Source organism: Salvia hispanica, chromosome 3 (assembly GCF_023119035.1).
Source record: "Salvia hispanica cultivar TCC Black 2014 chromosome 3, UniMelb_Shisp_WGS_1.0, whole genome shotgun sequence".
Classification (NCBI taxonomy): Eukaryota; Viridiplantae; Streptophyta; class Magnoliopsida; order Lamiales; family Lamiaceae; genus Salvia; species Salvia hispanica.
The window spans coordinates 21,483,459-21,503,277 of NC_062967.1; the positions used below are offsets into that span (position 1 = coordinate 21,483,459).

General features: G+C 31.4%; 3 protein-coding genes across 4 annotated transcripts; all 3 read left to right on the forward strand.

Annotated features, from left to right (window-relative positions):
• The first annotated feature begins 3,758 nt into the window (after positions 1–3,758).
• LOC125215767 (probable beta-1,3-galactosyltransferase 2) lies at positions 3,759–8,739 on the forward strand. Its single transcript, XM_048117303.1, has 12 exons — positions 3,759–3,834; positions 3,953–4,128; positions 5,089–5,185; positions 5,324–5,388; positions 5,686–5,897; positions 5,997–6,060; positions 6,178–6,250; positions 6,404–6,524; positions 7,495–7,582; positions 7,700–7,825; positions 7,898–8,007; positions 8,137–8,739. The coding sequence occupies exons 2-12, from the start codon at positions 4,016–4,018 to the stop codon at positions 8,283–8,285; spliced, it is 1,218 nt and encodes a 405-aa protein (XP_047973260.1). The 5' UTR covers positions 3,759–3,834; positions 3,953–4,015; the 3' UTR covers positions 8,286–8,739.
• Positions 8,740–14,085: 5,346 nt separating this feature from the next.
• On the forward strand, positions 14,086–15,592 carry LOC125211709 (CASP-like protein 2D1). Its single transcript, XM_048111613.1, has 3 exons — positions 14,086–14,360; positions 14,439–14,550; positions 15,269–15,592. Exons 1-3 carry the CDS (start codon positions 14,212–14,214, stop codon positions 15,530–15,532), a joined length of 525 nt encoding a protein of 174 aa, XP_047967570.1. The 5' UTR covers positions 14,086–14,211; the 3' UTR covers positions 15,533–15,592.
• A 2,293-nt stretch (positions 15,593–17,885) lies between these two features.
• Positions 17,886–19,703, forward strand: LOC125216872 (autophagy-related protein 8C-like). Of its 2 annotated transcripts, XM_048118650.1 has the most exons (6): positions 17,886–17,972; positions 18,095–18,159; positions 18,799–18,854; positions 18,954–19,006; positions 19,228–19,346; positions 19,437–19,703. In XM_048118650.1, the coding sequence occupies exons 2-6, from the start codon at positions 18,123–18,125 to the stop codon at positions 19,529–19,531; spliced, it is 360 nt and encodes a 119-aa protein (XP_047974607.1). In that variant the 5' UTR covers positions 17,886–17,972; positions 18,095–18,122; the 3' UTR covers positions 19,532–19,703. The 2 variants fall into 2 exon arrangements, with proteins under 2 accessions (XP_047974607.1, XP_047974606.1); XM_048118649.1 differs by lacking the exon at positions 17,886–17,972 and having other exon boundaries at positions 17,997–18,159.
• Positions 19,704–19,819: the final 116 nt, after the last annotated feature.

Genomic DNA, 19,819 nt, shown 5'->3' on the forward strand with positions numbered 1-19,819 from the left:
ACCATAATTATAGTTACAAAGTTTTGTGCCTCCATTTTCTGATACGTGCGTTTTTCTTCCCGTTTGGTTATATTTCATTATTTGATACTTTATTTCTTACAGTTTTTTAAATTCTTCTAGTACATAGTACATATATATAATTGTTGTTTATGTATAATTCCAGATTTTTAAAGTCAAATGTTTCAGGTGGTGTCGTAAGAACAGTTGCTCTTTTGACAGACTTAAGAGGCCATATCTGAAGAAACAAGCAATGCACTTCTGGATAGATAGGGTTTTACTAGTTCTAGTACCTTTTGTGTATTTTACATAGAAGATGAACAACACTTTTAGTATTGTTTAGTATGTAGGTTAAAAATACATTACATTTTGACAGTAGATACTTTGAACTTTTGTTGTTTAAATGTGACGTTATATTTTAATTTGTTGTTTATGAAATTTTGTTGGATGAATAATTATAGTTTTATGAATTTTATATATCTTGGAAGTGAAAGTAGAATATTATATATACTCTATATATATATATATATATACACATATAGAGTTGTGATCAATGTCGAACCAATTTTAAAGACCAAACTAGAGACCAAATCTGGGCCATTAGATCTAGGATTTTTGATGAGATGTGCTGCTGTGAAAAATTTTTCTGCTTCATTACTAGCCCATTTTACTTCATTGTATAGGTTTATTACTTCATTCTGTACGTAATACATTGAAACTACAACATGTTTTTACTTGCTTCCAGTAGGTTTTGAAATGATTCAACATATGCTTCATTCAAATTCATTGACGTGGGTTTTTGCTTGATTAACATTTAAATATGCAATTTATTCAAGTAAGTTTATTACTTCATTCAGAAACGTTATTACTTCATTGGATAAGATTTTTACTTCATTCCAGTAGGACTTCAAATGCTTCTACACATACTTCATTCCAATAATTTATTATATTATTCCATGTGTTTATTAAACCATATTAGCGCCATGGCGGTGGTGATAGATATCGTAGAGAGAAAGAACGGCACGCGACGGCGAAACCACATTTACGTACTGGAATGAAGTAAAAACCTACTAAATGAAGTAATATATTCTTTAAAATGATTTATAAATTTCTGTATCTTATCCATAAAAAACCAGATCTGAAAGCCCTAATTTAGTAGGGTTCGGTGGTTCGGTCTTTAAGAATGAATTTGTGGATAATGGGACTCTATATATATATATATATAGAGGAGTGTTATATTGCTAACTCAATGCTTAATTGCTAACTACAACTCAATAATAGTCATTAGATATTCAAATTAAAGGCCTAGATCATCAACCACAAAATGTCAATACGATCAACAAAAAACGTCAATAAGGCTATAGGATTAATTCCAATAAAAATCAATAGGGGTATTAATGTCAAGTTAGTTATAACTAACTTTTAAAAGAAATTCCAAAACTTTAAATTCATATAACATATATCAAATTAAAGATAATTTTATACGGATTCCAACGATATACTACATGCATATGTTCCGACGTCAAAATTTGAAAAAAAAAATCTAGAATTTTCGTATTTTTCGTACACAGGTTAATGTCAATGCAGCTAAGATAATATGTCAATATAAAGCATATACAATGTCAATCCTAAATTTGTATTGACATTCTCAAAGCATTGTGTTTATATTTTCGAAACACTATATTGACATTTTCATCCAAAACCCTAATTTGGATAGGCGTTCTTTTTATCCTTTTCGATTTAATTAATAAAAACGAAAATTACACGTGGCAAATTATAGACCACACGTTTTTTAAAATCATGTGGCCTTAAATTAGTTGTAGTTAGCAATTAAATAATGAGTTAGCAATTGATCACTCCCCTATATATATATATATGGATGTATTAAAATTATAATTTTAAGTATTTGAAGGATTAAAAATATAATTTATTAATATTTGAAGGATGTAAATATAAATTATAGAAATTTGTAGACTAGATTGTAAATTATATAAAATGCAGGATGAAATTGCAATAATATATATTTATGGGGGGTATTCTTTAAATTTTCGCCCAAGTATATTGGTGTAGTTTAATAGAACATGTTGTGGCAATTTCTAGTGCCATTAGATGTGATTCTTCATCACATTTTTTGAGTGTAGCAATGATTGATCTTTACTTACACATAATCTATTACTACATGCATTGGGGCTGACATTTGTTTCAAGTGCCATTATAGATTAATGTTAACATAATACTGGTGGCATTTTGAAATGCCATAAAAAGCCATTTTTTAGTAGTGACTTTATTTTGTTTCCTTCTCTTTTTTAAGTTATTCTTATCCCTATAAAATGGACCTTTTCTTCCTAGCAATCATAGAAGAAATTTTCAGTTAATCAAATCCTATAATTTAGTTAAGTATTATTCTCTTTTTTAATTTTTTTTCTACTATAATGATTTATTTTTATTTTTTCAAAATAAATGAACTAATTTTTTTTCTCAGAAGTGAAGAATATGATCTGTCTTTATTACGACGGAAGGGAACGAGTATTATTTTTTTCTTTTTAGCAATACGCTGTTCTTATCCCTATAAAATAATAGACCTTTTATCCCTAGCAATTAAAGAAGAGTCATAAATCATCAATTATAGAAGAGTCCAAATATCTAATCTACTAGTACGTTTCAACGTCATGAGGGCAAGTGTCCGGTTGATAATAAACAATGCTCTTTTTATTTTATTTTTCGTGTTTATTTAATTTTTTGTCTTAACTTTGGAAAAAACGAAACCAGATTCAATAATTTCTATTGTAGTATAAAATTTATAAAATCGTGAAACACTTAATATTTGTTATAGTTTAAAAATTTATACCCTAGTCACAGTATACCACTATATCCACTCTAATTGAGTATAATTAGGACAAACAGTGCTAATTGATTATCAACCCATGGCCTCTTGCTTCAGGTTCATTGCTAAACTAAACGAAATTAATTATAACATGATTAGTAATATGTTTCAACGAAATTATTTATAATCATTGATTACGAGAACAGCGTTAATTCACTGATGCGAGCCTATATCCATGGGAATATGTTTTAATGCTAATTTATTTATCCTAATAATTCGCAAAACTTTGAAAATGATCCTACCTTAATTTTTTTTCAAAATCGGCAACACTTCTTTAATGTGTACTCCATTCCACATAAATATGATATCAACCATGTTTTCTTTTTAGGATACTTTCCAAAATAACTCCATTTTAGTAGAGTAGGAATAAACTGCATATATTTTGTTTGCATATTTTCTAAATTTTTTTATTTTTCTTCAAATTTTATAATTTATGAAATAAGGAGCAACAATAAAATCGGAAGCAATGGTGCAAGTTCACCGACAAGTCAACTAACTGTAGGTTGGAAGTTGGTATGGTTATGAAACTTAATTTCTTCATATATTGTTAAACTTGGGAGTTCAGACTATCAAATCAAGCTGCTGCTGTTACTAATACTTTCTCCGAAAAATAGAAATTACGAGGACGATACGAGTTTTAATATAAAATTGACAAAGTACGAGAGATGTAGAAAAATATAGCAATTGAAATATTATTAGTAGAGAATGCAACCCGTTCATAAAGGAAATTTTTTTTTTAAAAATGAACAGAATGTATTTTTGTTGGAATGAACTAAAATGAAAAATAAAACTAATTTTATAGGACATGTAAATATAAAAACAGCCACAAAAGTAAAAAAAAAAAAAAAAAAAAAAAAAAAAAAAAAAGAAACAGGGGACAGTTGTAGACTTGCACAAATTCAACGCTTTCCTCTTCTTCTTTCATTTCAATTACCAGTCTCATTCAAACTCAGGTGCAAGAACGACTGGAGACTTTTACTTTAGATAAAAAAAAAATTATTTTGGAGTTGAAATTGGTTAGCCAAGTGCAATACTCAGCTTTTTACAACCGTTTCTTGATTTCCATAGCAGGGGTGTTGGAGATGAATCTGTGGTTTGATTAGGTTATTTGGGAATAATTGAAATATAAAGAAAATGTCTTTGAAGAGCAGAGGGGGTGAGTCATCTTCGAAGAGGGGTGTTTCAAGAAATCTCACTCTTTTTCTCTGCATTGGATGCTTTTTTGCTGGGATGCTCTTCACCGACAGGTTACCTCTTCCGATTTTTTATTTTGTTTAGTTTAAGTTGATCAAGTTAGTATTTATTTTTTCAATAAAAACAATGCTAGTTGTAATGGGTACAGGGAAATATGATAGCTAGCCACATTTTATAGTTAAAAGCATTGATGAGATTCCAACTCTTGGCATTGGCTGAGTGAGTTCCTTTTTTATTGTGTGGATTTGCAAATGAGATGTGTAATGGTTCCATGTGGTAGAGTTAAGATATGATATTATGAACCCATGCTAACTGTGGAGGTGTTGATGAGTCGTGTTTTTCGGCCTGTTTGGGAAGTGTTGAATTCGAGCTTAGTGTTAGAATTGAAGAGAGCTTGTGGTCTGCAACCATAGATGAATGTCCGGATGGCTTGATTATGTTATTTCTCTAGATTTATTATTCACAGAGAGCATCTGCTTATGTAGAGGAAGTAGAATCATGAATATCACTAAAGGATCGCATGTCGAAAAAATTGACAATATCACAATAATCACTAATATATATATATATATTGTGGCCTTGTACTAAATTAAAGAATGAATTCTTGATTCTCAACATGCTCAGGTATTTTCGTTTCACAGACCTAGGAATAGATATAATTATAGTCCAAAAGAATTCACCATGTTGGATCATTCAGAGATATGGTACAGCCTTCACTTTTGCACTTTTGCACCATGTTGAGTTTTTTATTAGATTTAAGATGTTCTCGTTCTAAAGGAAAGCTGACCAATAACCATGTCATTTGGTGACCTGATAATAGACTAAGACATATGACACACCTAACTTTGGATCATGTACCTCACTTTAAAATTTGGGGAATTACTATAGTCTCTCTTGATCCGACTTGTAAATAACATCTGCCTAGCATTAAACTAACAGAAGTTTCTCCCATATTTCACTCTTTTTTTCTTTCTTTTCTCCATTTCTAATTGTTTTGAGTTTATTCGTAACAGAATGTGGGCAGTTCCAGAAACTAAAGACTTATCCCATTCTACTGGTGGGCCAGATGAAAAGCATAACTTAGTTTCAGATGGTTGTGATCCAAAAGTTGTGAGTACTTTTACCATTCGGTTGAAGGGAACATTAGACCAAGTATTAGTGCTACAAGCACATTACATGTTGTGTCTTTCCTTAAATGTGCAAAGAACAATTGTTCATTGGTTAAAGATGCTATTTTTATTTTATCAGAAGGATGGAACGGGTGAGTCCAGGGATGTTTTTGCAAAAGTTTCAAAGACACCTCATGCTACGGAGTAAGTTCTTCCAGTCCTACGACGTGCATGGACGACACTGCTAGAGAGTTCAAGGGGCTTAAGCCCATACCAAACCATTTCCTCTTTTATAATATCTTTAAATTTATTCATGTTTTACGTAAATTGTTATTATAAAGCCCCTATCAATTATCAAACCACCTAAAGAATATGTTCTCAAATAGATTTAGAAGACATAGCCCCTCTTAATCTTTTTTTCTTCTTCTGCCCCTGACGACATGCTTTATATTCTCATAAGTGACATATATTGGGTCACTCATGGCCGTATACAAACTGCAGGGCTCTGGATAAAACAATTTCAGATTTGGAGATGGAGTTAGCTTCCACTAGGACCCTCCAGGATTCCTTACTCGGAAATTCTCTCTTATCTGAAGAGCTGAAGAATCCTGGGTTAGCCAAAAAGAGAAAATACTTGATGGTAGTTGGCATTAACACTGCTTTTAGCAGTCGAAAGAGAAGAGATTCATTGCGCGCTACATGGATGCTACAAGGTTTTTTATTATTTGATTTCTTTCATTATGTTGTTCTCTTTCAAATTCTCTTATTTGACTAGGCCCTGTGAAGTTACTCTTTTTCATTGTGCAATTCAGGTGATAAACGCAGAAAGCTTGAGGAAGAAAAGGGCATTATCATCCGATTTGTGATTGGTCACAGGTCAAGCACATGTCTCGATATCCTATTAACTTGAATATAGTTGCAACATTCATAGTTTAATGTGTGTACAGCTTAAACTGACTCATGTCTATATGGTTCCTTTGTTTTCATGACCAGTGCCACATCAGGTGGTATTCTTGATAGAGCCATTGAAGCAGAAGATAAAAAACACGGAGATTTTCTGAGACTGGTATTGCCATTTTGTATTCATGCTTAATGTCTTCAAGTACCATCACACATTGGCTTTGGCTCATGTGGGTCTTGTCATAAATAATGCTTCAAATACTTGGCTCTATACTGCTGGTTCTAACTGCTAGCTTTTTTGCTTGAAAAATATGTGTAGGAACATGTTGAGGGTTACCTTGAGCTATCAGCCAAGACAAAGACCTATTTTATCACTGCTCTCACGCTTTGGGATGCCGACTTTTATGTAAAAGTTGATGATGATGTACATGTAAACATAGGTAAGCTGCAGTTTTCTTTCCCTTCTCTCGCAATTTGTTAATACTGATCTTTATGTGAAAGTTAACCTGTTGATATACATGTAAACATAGGTAAAGTGTCAAGTATCATTCCTAGTTTAGTTTCTACTCATTGAGATATCATCATGTTTGTTAGAACTGATGGATCAAACTAACTTCACATTGGTATGATATTACTCTTATTTGGATAGCCCGCATGGCCTTGCTTATGGATCTCTCCAAAATGCCTAATTATAATCAATGAATACGCAAATTCTTTCTTATATATCAATGATTTGTTCCTTCTTTAACTGTTAAGGAATAGATATCCTAATGATTCCTTATGGAATAGATAGAGGACCACACGATGCTCTCCTCAAACAAAGGCCTGTCTATTTATCTTGCTGTACTGCCTCATCTTATGTAATACAGCATTTTCCTATGGTGAATCACCACTCACTTTGTTAGCCCTGTCTAATGAGCTTCATTTACTGACAATATCTTATTGTAACACTTGATATCTTTCGACTGTTTCTCTCATCTTTTGTGGAGTTTGCCTACGTTCTTCATTTTAAGGCTCATTGTCCTTTTAAATCTGGCTCCAGGTTTAACACTATATCTAATATACCGCCTATTGGAACTGATTAATAGCAAAAACTGGAAATTGGTACCATTATCTATTATAGGTTTGAGCCCCTTGGGTTTTGCTTTTGAATTTCAAGAAAAGGCGTTATACGGAGCACATCCATGATATATCCTGTGTTTATGTCAATTCATGTAATTTGGCCTACTTTTATATAATAGCTAGCTTTCTTCTTTATCGTTCTATTGTAACACATCAACAGAAAGGAAGGCAATGTGAAGGGGCTTTTTATTACTTTGAAGTTTGAAATACTTGTAAAGTAGTACACTGTAACTCATTCCGTACACTGTTGTTTCCTTGTGTTTATGGAAATATGGAATGAATCTGCAGGGTCACTCGGAGCAACTCTTGCCAGGCATCGTTCGAAGCCAAGGGTTTATATCGGATGCATGAAATCTGGGCCTGTCCTAGCTCAAAAGTAAGAAGGCAACTGGACTGATCAGCTTGTAACAGTCTGTATATATATATTAGTAATATTACATAGTATTTAGTTTAGAGTTGGTTAGTTGCATCATATTTGGCATTTTGTTGACAGGGGAGCAAGATATTATGAACCTGAATATTGGAAATTTGGTGAGCAAGGAAACAAGTATTTCCGCCATGCGACAGGGCAAATATATGCTATTTCCAGGGATTTAGCAACTTATATATCAACAAACAGGTTAGTTAGCTTTTATTGTTCTCTTCACCTCTCCTTTGGTATAAAATTTATAACATAGTCTCATTTTGGTAGGCACGTATTGCACAAGTACACAAATGAAGATGTCTCGTTAGGATCTTGGTTCATTGGATTGGATGTGGAACACATTGATGACCGAAGATTATGTTGTGGAACACCACCTGGTATGTGTATTTTAATCGCGCTCTTTATTAGATATGGGGGTCCAAATAAGAAAATGAAAAATGCATTGAAAGCTGAACTATATAAGAAGTAATGCGATGCAGTCTTGATTATATCGAAACCTGTTTCAGATTGCGAGTGGAAGGCCCAGGCTGGCAACATCTGTGTTGCTTCATTCGACTGGAGCTGCAGCGGAATTTGCAATTCTGCTGATAGGATTAAGGAGGTGCATCAGAGATGTGGAGAAGGCGAGACAGCCCTGTGGGATGCCGCTTTCTGACGCGTGTAGAGTTGCACGTGACAGAGAATTCAAGGTGAGAATCATCCACAGAATGCGGCTCTGCAACGTCATGATGCATCGTGTTTATCATCCACAGAATGCAGCTCTCACTATGTAAATGCAATATATATAGAGGGAGAGAGGGATAGAGAAACAGGAAGATGCTGCAAGAGACATTGTTCCCATTTTAGGCAAGGAGATGGATCATTGTAGCAAACATACTTGAGAGTTAGAAGCAAAGCTTGAGTAAAGTGTTGGTGGGAGTTTTGAGCCCACTTTCATTACTAGTGTAAGTGTTTTCCATTTTAACATCATTTCAGCTGCAGTAGTTATGCTATGTTCATTATATTTTTGTAGTTGTGAAAATTCTTGATCTGACAATGGTGGCAGCTTATTGTGCATTCCTTTCTAATGTGGTTAATGAAACTATGCCTGGTGGTTTGTGGATGTCCAATTTTGAACTGTCACTTCTGAATAGATTCCCCATTTACATCTTAATTTTTTTTTTTTTCCAATATACTCATCACGAAAAGAGAGAACTTATTTTTTTTTGGAAAATTGCTTACAAATTTGACTTCTAGTTGGATAGCAATTTATTAGGTTTTGCTTATTTACATCCTTTTTGGGTTTACTTTTGATTGAGTTTATACTGATCCTTCCAGTATTTTCTCTAATTAACATACCAAGACAAATTTGCAAAATAGAATGGAAGATAAATGAACAATATCTTAATTGTACCAAGAGAAGATTTTTTAAAGTTAATGAGATTATTTTTAATGGTTTCAAGACATGCCTAGCCCAATGATGTACTATTTATTAGTGTTAACATAATACTCTTTCTGTTTTATAAGAATATGCACTCTTTCCTTTTTAGTCCGTCCCACAAGAATATGCGTTTTTTAATTTTGATAGTTTTTTCTCTCTAATAAGATTAGACTCATTCTCCACTAACAATACTCTATTGGGTAATTCTATATGACCACATTATGGCTGGCCATAATAGGACATTTTGGTCAATATACATAACAAACAAAAAATAAATTAGTAAGTCTATTTAATGTTTACATGTCTTTACGAAATAACCCTTTACTAATAAAATTAATGTTAAACTCTTCCATGGAGTTCGAGTAATGGGAATTGGTGTCTGGAGAATGGGTCTGATTAATGGTTGGAGTGGGGATTTGGCGGTATAATTTTAATCTTTTATTTAGTCTAATTTATTTATTTTTAGGCACTTTTATAGTACCGTTAAAAATAAAAATAATTCATAAATTAAGTTATAATATTTGTATAATATTATATTTTAGTATTATCAATTATTTTAATATATATACTTTCTCTGTCTCAGGCTATTCGCACTGTTATAATTCTTACATTATTTAAAATTGAAATACTACAAATAATTTGGGACGAATTGAAATGGAAAAGTGTGAGTAGAATGAGACGGAGGTGGTATAATATAGTATAGTATAGTATCTTATGCATTGATATGATTAGTATTTATTTATATACTAGGGGTTAACATTTATATGTTAGTAATTAGTATGAATATTATAGTATAATTTGTTTATTATATTATTATAAATATTTTAAAATATACTATAAATTTTTGTTTATATATATGAATTAGATATTAATCAAAATTTGCTCTTAAATTTAAGAACAAAATTAACATTGAAAATCCACATCTAAATTAGTATCAGTTCAGACTCTAAATGAGTTAAATAATCTAATTACTATTATTATAACCGCATAAATCGCATAAATGACACAACTTTAAGTTTTCAAATTATTACTAACATCATTATCTTTTTATAAATAATTGAATTATAGTGTAATATGTCTCAATGTACTGCAAAAATAGATATTTGCATATATTTTTTTGTTTACATTATTATGTTATATTGTAACGAGGTCTGCTCATTATGTCGATTCCAGTTAATCGCTTATAGATTTTGGCTGACCTTATTATCGAAATCAAACCCGAATCTTTATCGGTTCCTCCACTAACTTATCTGTTGATAACTGACCGACTAGTGTAGGAATCAAAATATCCACAATCAAGTAGTAATATTCAATAACTAATACTTAAATCCAATAATTAATATATTATCAAATAATCCATGCCTATAAACCTAAAAAACCGAAATTTGTATAATTGTTAATTTCAATATATTACACTAACATTGGAGAATCAATTCAAATAATATTGTATTAATTGAGTTTGTTTATGAAAATAAAGATTCTTTGTTTTGTAGAACTTTATTGTATCATTTGTAATTTTAAATGACAATTCATTTGATAAAATTGACTACAACCTCTGTTTAATGCTATTCACGCCTTTTTTTTCTTTTCCCAAACTACTAAAACTATTTATATTTGAAGTAAGAATTATAGTATTTACTTAATATATTAAAGTTAATTAAGTGTCCTCTTATTACACTTAAAATAATAATTTAATTACACTATTTACTCGATCTTTGATTTGCAACTCAAAAAGAAGACTGTAAGTAGCACCAGACGGACTACGGAGGAGTATTTATTTTCAAAAATATTTTTTTTCAAAATAACAATTTACATATTGCTATTGTTTTGAACTTAAGAATTTGATTTCCAAATATCTTAAAAGTTGACATAAATCAAGAGTGTGCACTAGCAAATAACTTACACAAGGTATAATTACTTATGTTTTCTATACATAGGGTTTTTGATTGATTTTATTTTTAATTTACTAGATAAGTTTCTCAAATGATGGTCAATGGTGACTCCGCCGTGGGAAGAGCCGCTTCTAAGGGTTCAAATTCAGTATAACTGAACAACTAAGAGTTTCTATTAATTTTTAGATGTAATATAAAAATTAAAAAATTTATAATTGATCACATATTCTATTAATGATTTAATTAATTTTGATTTGATTGATTTGTTGAGGATTTCAATGGATATTTTTTATTATGAATTGCACAATAGTTTGTGCCTTAATTTTTTTTGAACCATTTAAGATTTCAATTAATCTCCAACCATCAATTTTATATTTTATGAAATAAGAATATATTTTCTATATTTACTTTTAATATTGGAACAATCTTTTCTCAAAAAGTTTGATTTAGTATATAAAATAATTGTATAGTATAATGCTTACATTTATTTTGTTTATAAGTTATTTAAATATTAATTTTAAATATAATATACTTTAAACTATTTCATTTGTAAGTGAATCTATATAGATAATCAACAATTATAAATTTTAATATCATATAAAGATATATATATTCTGATTTAAAAATAGTTATATATATTAAACAATTAAATAACAAAATATAAAACAATAAATAAAAGTTTACAAAAAAACTGAATAGAAATCTGACTTAAGAAACGAAAATGAGGCATAGACAAAGTTGAATGTTTCCAAGATGATTTGATTACTCAAGTTTTTACATGTAATTATCTGTGGATAAAGGGTAAATCAGTCTTAGAAAATTATTACTTTTAAGATGAACTAATTCCAAGTAAATCAGTATTAAATATAACAACTTTTATTAATATTTTATTTTTATGGCTGGTCTGACCATTTGGCATCACTTTATTTTTATTTTTTTTCTCTATCCATATATTGTTTTACTAATTTTGCATTGAATTTGTGCCGAACCTAAAGTGCATATTCTTTGGGAAGGATGAAGTATATAATATTTAGCCGTCAAATACTATCGGAACAAACGTAGTTTTTAAGAATGATTTATTTAACTTGGAAATTGAAATAACAATTAAATAAACTACAAAATAAAGATTAAATCATGAAAAAAAGAGAGAATTTTAATTATTGATATCATGAACTCCGATTCTTTCAATTATTATTCTAGTAATTACTTAAACGATCACTGATATATTCTAAACCTCATTTTAGATGAGATTAAAGCATCATATGTTGTAACTCCAAACAGATTTTATGATCTCACGCGTCCTCTCAAATTAGTGTCACACATTTCGGTATTATTGATCTGTTGTGTTATCTATTTTGTCTAGTGCACTACTCCTCCTTCGATTCCATAGCACACCACTAATCATCCAAAACTTTTTCAGAAATCAGATGTATTATCTCACAAATAGATAAATAAATTCATGTCTTGATATCAGAAATAAATAATCAAAACAATCGTTTACTCTCAAATCTTAGAATTTTATTCTTTAGATACCCATATACAAATAGAAAAAACAATATTCATGAAATACAACATAAATAAACAAATATATAAAACATGTTGGGTGAATCTTGAATTCATTCAGTCTTTTTTATTTTCTTGCCTTGACCCACAACTGGTATGGATGTTGGATGTTGTGTCATGACTCTTTGAACTTATGAATTATGGTCTGGAATGAGATAGTTATATGGGTCTGAGTCTTCATATTCCAATTGGATGAGTATTGTTCTACTTCAAAGGAAAATTTAGCTTTTAATTTTGGTCATATTTGGATAACCCAATCCATCTTGGCGATTACTGAATTCGGCATACTGTTGTGTTGTGTTGTAAAATTTTGGCCACTGACTCTCATTGACGGGCGGGCCATTGGGTTGGACTGTTGAACTCGACGAACCCTAAATGGCATCCGTCCGTTAATTTGACTCCGATCTTCATATTTTTTTATCTTTGATATCTTTTTAATCCTTTATGCTACTCCTTCCGTCCACACTAATTGGCACCAATTTCTTTTTTTTTTTTTTTCCGTCCTCAAACATTGGCACCCTTATTTTTTCCTAGTATTTTTTATAATAGACTTTACATTCCACTAACTCATTCTACTCACATTTTACTGTAAAATTAGTACTCCCTCCGTCCCATATCAAGTGATAGATTTCTTTTTTACCGTTGTTTTGCGAAGATGATAATAAGTAGTTAAAGGGAAGAGAAAATAAAGTAAGAAAGAGAATAATATACAAGAAGAGAGTCGTATCTATATTATTCTCTTACTTTATTTTCTCTTCATTTAACTATTTATTATTATTTTTCTCAAACACGTGCCGAAAAGTAGTTACTTGAGATGAGACATGAAGAGTGTATAAATATAAGACTCACTTTTTAAATCTACTTTCTACTACATTTCTTAAAACCCGTGTCAAGTCAACCGATGCCAATTAATAAGGGATGAAGACTTAACAAACATGTTACATAACTAGTTAATAGGAATATAGACGAAAATATACATTATTAGCACGATATGCCGTCACAACATCTTAAGTTTAACCTCGTAAAATATGTGAATTTTGTGTTTATCACCTAGTACTTCTTAAAACATTTGAATTGTTATTTTTTTCTCTTTCTTTTTTATTCTTCTAATCGCAACTCCATTTAACCATATTCCTAGCAAACACAAACAATTGCTGTCTCTTCCTCTCTATTAAAATTTCCAGCCATGAGAGCTGTAGCGGTAACCGTTAAATCCATGTTTGTTTCCAACAAAATCAAATGAAAATAACAATGATAATACTAATGGCTGCATATCATAAAATGAGCTAAGCATGAGGTCCAAATCACATTCGAGGCTAAAACGAGTAGTATAGTATAATAATCCAAGCATTGTAGGTAGCACGCATGATTTAAATGATAAATTTGCAGTATCCAAATATTTCACCATAATTATTAGCCCCTAAACACTTATTCCACTAAATAAGATAACACGTGTCGCAGTCCCAATGACCCACACCTACCAGAAACAGGAGAACCGTTGGATCTAGCAAATATAGCAGTGGCTAAAATATTCTAAATATAAATACTGCTGTTTGTAAACAATAAAGCTACTCCGCATTATATTTCAGCAACACATCTGTCAATTTCCAGCCCAACCGATATCATATCATAATCACTTTCTCTCTCTAATATTTCTCCTCCTTATATTTGGAGCTCAGTTTCAGTGTAGCACAAATTTAAAGGAGATGAATGCATCCGACCTCAAACTGGTGGATTTCTCGCTGAGGCTGTTTGTTATCCCTTTCAACATTGCTTCCATTTGGATCGCCATCAACAACAGTCAGGATAACTCCGACTATGGTAAATTGGAGTTCCATGACTTCGTCGGCCTCAAGTAACAAACACCTCTCCCTCTCTTTCTCTCTGTGTTTTCTCTCTCTAGATTTTCATTATTAATGATTAATTGGTGCAGATATATGGTTTGCGTGAGTGCAATTGCTGCTGTGTATGCTTTGTTTGCTGCTGTTTCTTCATATCTCAGATGCTTGCTCACTAAAGCCTGGCTCTTCTTCGTTACTGATCAGGTTTTCTTTCCCCTCTTTTAATTGTAAATTTTGGTGTTCTGTTTTAATAATATTTGAGCTTAGTTGAGTAATGAGATATGAAATTGAGTTGATTTCATATGTAATTATTGCTTGAGCTGGGAATGATAGGCTTCAGATTGGCATTGTATACTTATTAGGTTTCAATGCTACTGCTTTTGGTATATACACTACTACTCTAGTAGTTGAGTCGAGTCGTGTTCCTATTTAGGTTATAGTCCAATTTTGTTTTCTTTTATGATAAAAACTAAATTATCTATTTTCTTCTAAGGAGGTGGGACTCGTCATGCACGAACAATACTTTAATTACTTTTTCTCTCTATCTTTTTCTTACTTTACAAATTATGCATTAAAATCTGTGGCGATCCAAATAATCATACTTTTCAGGGACGGAAAGAGTAAGTGTCAGAAAGTTTGTATGATAGTCAATCTTATTTAAGTGCACGGTGCATGATAAGTGTCGATTGGTTGAGGCAATAAATTCTCTCAACCAAGTCCAATTCAATTCCCATCTTCCTAATTGGGGAATCTTGAATTTATAGTTGGCAACTCATTAATATCTTCCAAAACATGTCCTATTTCATGGGAGTGCATTAATTGCTCTTGCTTAAATTTTCAACACCCCCTTCTATTTTATATCCATTACATACAATTACTCAAATCATATCATAAAAGCCATGAATTTTATGTGATGGAGCAGGTGCTGGCATACTTAATGGTGACATCAGTGGCAGCATTGGTGGAGTTTCTATACTTGGCCTACAATGGTGATCAAATGGTGTCATGGAGTTCAGGCTGTGTTTCTTATGGGAAATTCTGTAGCAGATTGAAGATAGCATTGATTCTTCATGTAATTGCTGTCTGCTGTTTCCTGGTTTTAGCACTCATTTCTGCTTATAGGCTGTTTAGAAGATTTGACCCACCTTATGTTCCTTCTAAAGACCCCCTACAAGATAGGACTTAATTAATTCACCCACTAATGTTGTTTACTCGGACTTCCCTATCTATCTATTTTTTTCCACTATTGTGTGACAGTGTATAAAATTTATTTTTTCTGTGTTGTTCAATTTTATTTTGTTTATTACTACATTAATATATGCACATGCGTTCTTTGATTAATGAGATTGTATTAACAGTGACGGAACTAAGATTTTTTAACAATAAATTCCAAGAGAGAAAAATCTTAGTTCCACTCTCAATATCTTGTTTCGTAGTTATCTTAATTTTTGTGTCTTATCTACTGTGGAAGGATTCTAAAGCTATGGACCACAGTATTGTGCTGGAGTAGATGACCCCCACCCGTGATTTGTTACTTTGTCCGCAACTTGTGATTTTTCTCAACTTTTATGCTCTAACTATGGAGTATATAAAATGACAAAAATGTGTAATCTACATTACAATTAAAAATTGTTTTGAAAACTGGATATGACTCAAAAGAGAAAAAAAGAGAAAGGAATATATGATAACATCATGTAGAATTGTAAAGTATAAAGAAATGAATAAAATCGTTATAAACAATCAAGTCAAGTTAGGGCACTTTCCGTAAGATGAGAGAGACCCCAATGGTACTTTCAATTCAGACAATCCGTCTCTGAAAATAAAACGGCTTTGTATTGTGAGTATCATCTGTTAGGGTATGTAGATATTAAATCATGCTTCGAGCAACTTATTTGTATATAATCTTATTTTTTAGTTTTAAATGAATTTTTTTTCCTGTCACATTGTATTTTTGTTTAGTGAATATTGTCTTTTCATTTGTCTATTGTGATAAAAGCTTACGCTTTTCTAACAAATTATTAGATGAATTAGGGACATGTCATGGAATCAAAAGGGAGTGGTACACTAGATAAAATAGATAACACAATAGATCAATAAGACCAAAAGATTTGAGACTAATTTGTGATGGCGTGTGAGAATTTGACAAATGCATACCATATAGACATAAAATCATGCGTGTTTTACTTTTTTTTGAGACTCCAAATTTAACAAATGCATACCATAACAACAAACTTGCATGATTTGAATTCATATTATGTAAGTTTGACAATTCTAGTATTGATTCAACTTATTTATATTCCATTCGTTCTATCAGTGTTAAAGCATTTTTCTTAAGCATAGAGAAAATATTTATATTCCATTAAGTAATAAATATTTAGTGAGTCAAGAAAAGTAACAGTAAAATAGGAATAAAATAAAATAAATAAATAATGAGAAAATAAGGTTTGAAAAAAGATAAATTCTGAGAGTAAAGTAATGGTTAGAATAAAATCAAAAGAGTTTAAGTATATTAGATTTTGCAAAAAAAATTACTCAAGCAATATAATAAACCTAAAGGAATATGATTGAATATTAGAAGGTGTGATCCGATTGTCATGACTTATTATTATTATTATATGATTATCCATTTACAATGGCGGATCCAAAAATAAAAAAATCATGGGGTCGGACAAACGAGACCATAAATATAACAATTCTTAAATATATTTTTTTAAATAAAAATACATTACAAATGAAATAGTATCTCTTATGTTAGCGAACATATACCTTTTATGGTATACCATCAAGATGTCGTTCAATCCATCATCTCATTTTATTTCGCAGCTTAAACTTAGATAAATTTTATTGCAGAAAACACTCTTTCAACTATTATTAGCTTGCTTGAATTATTATACACTACCCCACGATCTTTTAACAAGAACTAACAGAAATTCGGGATCTTCTCGAGAAAAATTCATTCATTAATCTAAACGGGAAGGTAATTAAAATCAATAATCAAAGGAAGTTAAATTAAATCTAGTATTAAATTATTGGATTATTTTAGTTGGAGAGGATGACTATGACTTACTCCCTTTGTCTCAAGGTAGTTGGAGCATTTCTTTTGGATACGAAATTTACCAATCTCAAGAGTCAAATATAACAGTGCATATTTAATCATGAAATATAATCTTAAATAACCCATATGAGTACAGGACCAAGGAAGTTTAAATTTACAGGACATAAATTCAGACAAAATTTTATTAAACTCTCAGCGCAATAGTCTCATAAATCCGATGTGAATCAAGTTCTTAAAATGACTACAAAGCATTTTCGCTTAAAAATCTAAAACCAGGTAATTTTTCAGTTTTTAAACATTTATGGCTAATTAATTATGAATTTTTAAATATGTTTGATGTTCTTTCAGATTTTGTGCATAATATCCTGATTTGAATCCATCTCTCACTCGAGAAATCTGAAAAATATACGAATAAATCTGATATCGAAACCTTGTAATATATCTCGATCTTTCCATCGCATTTTGACCTATTCTAATTTATTTTATTTAAAAAGAGATTACAAATTTGGTTATATAAATATGAGAGAGAAGTAGAAAGTGTTGCCTACACTCATTCTCTTGTCGCGTATACGTAGGGCTCAAGTCTTTATTTTTTTTGTTTTCCCTTTTATTTAAGGATTCAATTGAACAACCATCATCACTTCTCGAATTCGATCCCTAATTTTCTTCGAATTCTTTTCCTTTTGCTGTTAGGCTAATCAGATTGCTGTCGCCGGACGCCATGGCTAAAAGCTCATTCAAGTTGGAGCACCCTCTCGGTATGATCCCTTTTCTGATCGTTGACTCAACCCTAATTCCCTTTTTGATTGGTAGATTTTTATTTTTATGGCATTCAATTTCGATTTTAATTTTAGCTAACCGCTTCACTGATCCTGGATCGAGTTTTCATATGTGTGTTAATTGCTACGTTTAATCGATTGTAAAATCGGTATGATCTGTATCAAATAATTGGGGGTTTTGTATGTGATTTAGGGTAATCGACTGTTTCCTGCTTTGTTTATTTAATTCCTTGGTGTGAAATAGGGTAATCGACTGTTTCCTGCTTTGTTTATTTACTTGCTTGGTGTGAAATTTAAAAAATTTCATCTCGGTGAGTTTAATTTGATGTGGTTTGTAGTTAATAAGTCTTGATGCTGCAATTCAGTTTATCAAATGGTTAAGTGTGGCTGTATATGCCCCCTTATTTACATTTTGTTGAGTCTTCATGTGTTCTATTTACAAGGAAGAAATCTTACTGGTGAAGGGCCTGGTGTAGTTGTGTTTACCATTGTTTTTCTGTTTTGTATGCTTTAATGATAAAATATAACTATGATTTTTGCATCTATTCTTGCTCTCGCTTAAAATTTGTATTATATACATTGATTGTGGACATTATAGTAATGTTTTACATGGTGCAGAAAGGCGACAGGCTGAAGCTGCTCGTATTAGGGAGAAGTACCCTGACAGAATCCCGGTACTAAGTAGTCGATTTTTGTTTATTTGCACTTATGTTTGGATACTCAATCCGCTTGCCCCCCTTAATGTTGTATACTAAGTTTTGTTTCTCATTCAGGTCATTGTGGAGAAGGCTGAAAGAAGTGACATCCCTGATATTGACAAGAAAAAGTTAGTTACAATATTCCCATACCCGGGCCCTTCATAGTGTCTAGCGGGACTTATATGCTTATTTGTGTACTAGTAATTTCAGCATCACATCTCACATTTTTTGATAATGAAACTGTAATCTAGAAACTGGTACTAGCTGCAGCTAGTTTAGGCACTAAAAAACTTGTTTATTCCTGACTAGATTCCATCTTTTGCTGATGTTTTTCATTGAAAAAATGCAGATATCTTGTTCCTGCTGATCTGACTGTCGGGCAATTTGTGTATGTTGTCCGCAAAAGAATTAAGCTCAGTGCTGAGAAAGCCATCTTTATCTTTGTGAAGAATGTGCTTCCTCCTACTGGTAAAGGAAAAATTAGATGTCTTATTCAAGTATTCTTTTGCTTGTCCTTGTTTGTGTTGTCTTTTTTAATACATGCTTCCTTTTTAACAGCTGCGATGATGTCTGCTATCTATGAAGAAAACAAAGATGAGGATGGGTTCCTATACATGACTTACAGTGGGGAGAACACTTTTGGATTGCTCTGAGGTTGAAGCTCGGTGGAGGAGCCATGTATATAGTCTAATAACGTTTGTAAATATTTTCAGTTATCCATAAAGGAGTTATCCTTCTCGAAAGATTTTCTGTAACTTTTCTTAATTGGAAAATGGAAATACTTTGGTGGGCACTTCTAATTATATATAATCAGTTTCCTTATCAGTACCTATTTTGTTTAGTGCTTCTACTGTCTCTAATCTTGACTCTCTCCACTGTATGGATTCAGAATCATATTCTTTTCGAGGAAATGGAGAATGCTAGTGTTTCCTAATTTAGGC

Coding starts and splice junctions, on each gene's coding strand:
- LOC125215767 (XM_048117303.1), top strand. CDS start 4,016: ATGTCTTTGAAGAGCAGAGGGGGTGAGTCATCTTCGAAGAGGGGTGTT. Junction 5,389..5,685: donor AAGACACCTCATGCTACGGA/GTAAGTTCTTCC, acceptor TACAAACTGCAG/GGCTCTGGATAAAACAATTT. Junction 6,251..6,403: donor ACGGAGATTTTCTGAGACTG/GTATTGCCATTT, acceptor AAATATGTGTAG/GAACATGTTGAGGGTTACCT.
- LOC125211709 (XM_048111613.1), top strand. CDS start 14,212: ATGAATGCATCCGACCTCAAACTGGTGGATTTCTCGCTGAGGCTGTTT. Junction 14,361..14,438: donor CATGACTTCGTCGGCCTCAA/GTAACAAACACC, acceptor TAATTGGTGCAG/ATATATGGTTTGCGTGAGTG. Junction 14,551..15,268: donor TCTTCTTCGTTACTGATCAG/GTTTTCTTTCCC, acceptor GTGATGGAGCAG/GTGCTGGCATACTTAATGGT.
- LOC125216872 (XM_048118650.1), top strand. CDS start 18,123: ATGGCTAAAAGCTCATTCAAGTTGGAGCACCCTCTCG. Junction 19,007..19,227: donor CCTGATATTGACAAGAAAAA/GTTAGTTACAAT, acceptor GAAAAAATGCAG/ATATCTTGTTCCTGCTGATC. Junction 19,347..19,436: donor GAATGTGCTTCCTCCTACTG/GTAAAGGAAAAA, acceptor CCTTTTTAACAG/CTGCGATGATGTCTGCTATC.